Raw genomic sequence first — 4,137 nt, 5'->3', positions numbered from 1 at the left:
CCCGGCCTCCACACATATTTTCTGTGTCCAGCCCTGGCTTGCTCCAGGGACACAATGAGTAAGGCAGGACCCATCTCTGCCTTCTTCATTCCCTGATGGGGAGGCAAATGTTCACAGAAAAGGACAAAATTAAGAAAGAAGGGAAAGGGGGCACTGTCCTGGAAGTTGGAGCTGCTGCCCAGGAAAGGCACGAATTGTGCCAGGACAATTTATGGACATGTGCCTTTATTCTGCTCAGAACACCCGTAGCAACTATTGCCAACCCAGCTAGACACCGAGTAAACTGAGACCAGTGAGGTCAGTGATCACTCAAGGGCCTAGTCACAATAAAAATATAAAAAAGTCACACAAGGTGGTCCACGTCTTTAAAGGCAGGTAGATCTGAGTTTGAAGCCAGCCTGGACTACAGCGCGAGTTCCAGGACAACCAGAGCTACGCAGAGAAACCCTGTCTCGAAAATAAATAAATAAACTAAATTAAAATTAAACTAATAAAAATTAAGAAACACTCTTCTCTTCGGGCCCACATTATTGCAGAGACTTTCTCACTAGACTTGGCTCTGACGGCTGTCAACCTACGTTCCTCTCCTCGACGGGCCAGGGCACTCACCTGTACAGATAGCCGAGCTGCAGCACATGCAGCAGCGTCAGGAAACGACGCGAGGGCAGCGACTTGTGCAGCTCGGTGGGGTCGGTGGTCAGCCAGACCCAGCTGAAGAGCTGCAGCAGCACAGAGGCGAGGCACAGCAGCACCACTACCAGCGCGGCCCACAGGTAACGGCCACCGAGCACGTACTGGACGACGGCCCACAGGTCGGCGGCCAAGTCCAGCAGGAAAGACAGGGTGCCCACCACGCCCACGACCACATCCAAGAACAGAGGGGAGCGCAGCGAGACAGGCATGGCCCTCAAGCTAGCCTGCAACCACGGGCCTGCCTTCCAGCCCCTGTCGTCCGGCAGGAAGGGGGCGGGGCACTCGGGAGGCGGGGCCGAGGGGCGGGACTTCCCCCTCTCGCCCTGCCCGGGGAGGAGCGAGATGCCCAGACCCCGCCCCCAGCCCACCCTGTCCTGAGCCCGGCTTCTGCTGACCTAGATTTTGCGTTTGCCGTTCAAGGAGACGGGAATGGCCTCAAGATTAGAGCCTAGAGCCCCGACCACAGCTGCGATCCCTCACGGTTGCACTATTGCGAAACCAAACCAGAAAACTTTTTAAAAAGTACCTAGGGGTTCTGCAGACCACGTGGGCACCCAGCTCAGCCCTTGATCAGGGACTATGTCTAGAACAGGATCTCCAGGTTCCTGGTGACTCATTTTACTGCAGCCATCAAATGCATGGAAGTTGATACATATGTATTAAAGGAATTAACGCACAAAGACACGTACCACGAGCATGTTTTGTGGATAAAATGTGAAAATTGAGTGAAACGTGGTTCTTTGGGACCTCTCCGGTGAATCCAAATGTCCCATTCTAGTTTACTCTCTGCGAACAGGAGAGACTGATAGCGACGTTCATCCCTCCGTGGGGTGACGCTGCCCAATTTTACCGGGAGAAAGGTGAACCCAGTAAGAGGGTAGGTTGGCAGTGCCTACAGTCAAGGCACCACCAATATGGACAGGCTTGGCAGCAGAGTCAGCATGAGCAGGAAACTGGGCACCAGCTTCGTGCCAAGGCCATGCAAGCAGGTAGCATAAGTGTTGAATGCCACCTGCTGCATGGCACACACATGCTCGGAGCGGCAGATGTCCCCGCAGGTCGAATGGTCGTAGCTGACTGAGTTATAGATGTAATAACGTTGGAGCATGTGCTGGTCACTGGCGATGCGAGTCAGAGCCGTATGCATGGAGTCGGTGCCTGCATCCTGCACCTGGTAGGCCTCTGTCAGGCGGTATTCCAGCTCCCAGCGTGGGGTCCCTTGTGTATTCGCCTGACTCAGGTTCAAGAAGTAGGTCACCATGTCCTGGATTAGAGACACGGGGTATGTCAGTAATGGCTAGTTGTTCCCTCCTACCCACAACCCAGCCTGTCCCCGGGTTCTTCAGAGCCATCATACCAGCCACTGTTTGTTACTGAGCTCTCAGCCAGGTGTGCCTGGCAGACCTGTGCTTGGTTCTGTGAGGTAACTACACCTACACCCCTATTCTAAAGAGGTTGTTATGGTTTGAACCAGAAGCATACACCACAGGCTCATTTTGAACGTTTGTTCTCCAACTGGAAGCGCTATTGTGGGTAGCTGTAGAATTTTAGGAAGTAGAGTCTAGCCGGCAGAAGCAGGCCTTTGAAGCTGGGTCTGGAGCCACCTCTGCTTCCAGCTCAGTGGCAATGAGGAGTCGCTGATTCAAGCCACAGGCCTTCCCTCCCAGGATGGAGTAAAACACTCTGAAACCATGACGTTGTATAGCGAGCACAGTCTTGCAAAAGCAACCTTTTTCTCAGCGCATACCAGTGTTCAGTGGCAGGGGTGGGATTAGAACCCAGATTGCTTACCTCCCTATGCCTATGTTTCCTGTCCTCACAGAAGCTCTGACGCTCGGCAAATCTTTACAGAATGAAGGGGAGCAGCCATGGTGGAGGCAGCAGGTGGGGTGTGTGCCTGGCTGACAGAGGTTAGAGACCTGCAGCTGATAGGGATTTCACATCCAAACTAGACTCTCTAGGACTCGGCAGTGCCTTCAGAACCGGAACACACTTCCCCGTGAAATGTCTGGTTATTACAGACAGGTAATGGGTAGGAACTGAGTGTGCCAGGTACGTGACGTTATTATACTAAGTCCTCTCTGAACTGTGACTGCCACTGTACAGAGAAAGCAATGGAGTGGCCATGCGGACAACAGGAATCCTTGGGCTTAGGGTCAACAAAATGGATCCCCAGAATCCACATGGAGAAAAGCAAGAACTAACTCTGGTAAGTCTCTCTCACACACACACATACACACACACACACACATAAATTTTTTTTCAGTTCTTAGAACAGAGCAGGGGAGATGGCTTAGTGCTTAAGTGTTTTTTAAATTTTGTTTTAGTTTTAATTTTGAGAGGTAAACACTGGGCAGTGGTGTAGAGCATATACACATGCATGCAGGTACCCACAGAGGCCAGAGGACGGTATCAGAGTCTCTGAGACTGGAGCAAGAGGCAGTTGTGAGCTGGCTGATGTGGGTGCCGGGAGCCAAACTCGAGCACATACTGTTAACCACTGAGCCATCCCTCCAACTCCCAAGGCCACTTTCTGCACAACTGTGAGGAATTGAGTTTGTATCTTAGTGCACATGTGCGCACACACACACTTAACAGGTCAGGGTACGGAGGCTCACAGCTATAATCCCTGCACTCAGAAAAAGACTGAGGCAGAAAGATTGTATCAGGGCTGGAGAGGTGGCTCAGGAGTGAAGAGCAGGGACTGCTCTTCCAGAGGACTGGGATTCAATTCCCAGTACCCACAGCAGCTCACAACTGTTCGTAATTCCAGTTCCAGGGAATCTGACAGCCTCGCACAGACAGACATGCAGGAAAAACACCCACGCACATCAAATAAATGATTATAATAAAAAGAAGAAAGAAAGACTGCATCAAGTATCTGTCAGCAAATCCTGGCTCCTCAGCCTCTGAAATGCCTGCAGGATCAGATACTTTTCAGTACCCTGAGCTGGGGCACCACCCTCAGGCAGCTGGTGTTTGGTTGGTTGGTTTTTATTTTGTTTTATGGTTTTTAGAGCCGGGGTTTCTCTATGTATCTCTGACAGTCCAGGAACTCACTCTGTAGACCAGGCTGGCCTCGAACTCAGAGATTTGTCGGCCTCTGCCTCCCAAGTGCTGGCATTAAAGGTGTGCGCCACCACCGCCCTCTGGGAGCTGGTGTTTTTACTTCCTTACTGTGCCCGTGTCTTGGTCACAGCAGTCTGCTCTTTGTCCAGCAGACAGAGTGATTCTGGAAATGGTGAATCAGAGCAGTTCACACTTCTGTCCCCAGCTCTGTAAATCCAGAGTGCTCCCCATAACCTGGATGTGCCCGGTGCTTTCCACTTTCCCCTTGTGCTCTCAGGGTCACCCACTCTCCATGGTCTTCCCCTAAAACACCAAGTCCCTTTCCACCCCAGGGCGTTTGCCTTGCTGTTCCCTCCACCTTCTTTTTTTTTTTTT

General features: G+C 51.8%; 2 protein-coding genes across 2 annotated transcripts in view; both read right to left on the bottom strand.

Moving 5' to 3' along the window:
• Positions 1-936, bottom strand: part of Xkr8 (XK related 8) — a 7,351-nt gene extending 6,415 nt beyond the window's left edge. The window contains exon 1 of the mRNA XM_005353119.3: positions 610-936. Coding sequence (XP_005353176.1) covers positions 610-902 — 293 coding nt within the window. The 5' untranslated portion in view covers positions 903-936. The remainder of the gene's footprint in view (positions 1-609) is intronic.
• A 337-nt stretch (positions 937-1,273) lies between these two features.
• Smpdl3b (sphingomyelin phosphodiesterase acid like 3B) overlaps positions 1,274-4,137 on the bottom strand; it is a 22,018-nt gene continuing 19,154 nt past the window's right edge. The window contains exon 8 of the mRNA XM_005353118.3: positions 1,274-1,957. Coding sequence (XP_005353175.1) covers positions 1,592-1,957 — 366 coding nt within the window. The 3' untranslated portion in view covers positions 1,274-1,591. The remainder of the gene's footprint in view (positions 1,958-4,137) is intronic.

The sequence above is a fragment of the Microtus ochrogaster genome, chromosome 10, assembly GCF_000317375.1.
Source record: "Microtus ochrogaster isolate Prairie Vole_2 chromosome 10, MicOch1.0, whole genome shotgun sequence".
Lineage (NCBI taxonomy): Eukaryota > Metazoa > Chordata > Mammalia > Rodentia > Cricetidae > Microtus > Microtus ochrogaster.
Note: the sequence above shows the minus strand (reverse complement) of the source record. Positions and strands in the feature narration are given on the sequence as shown.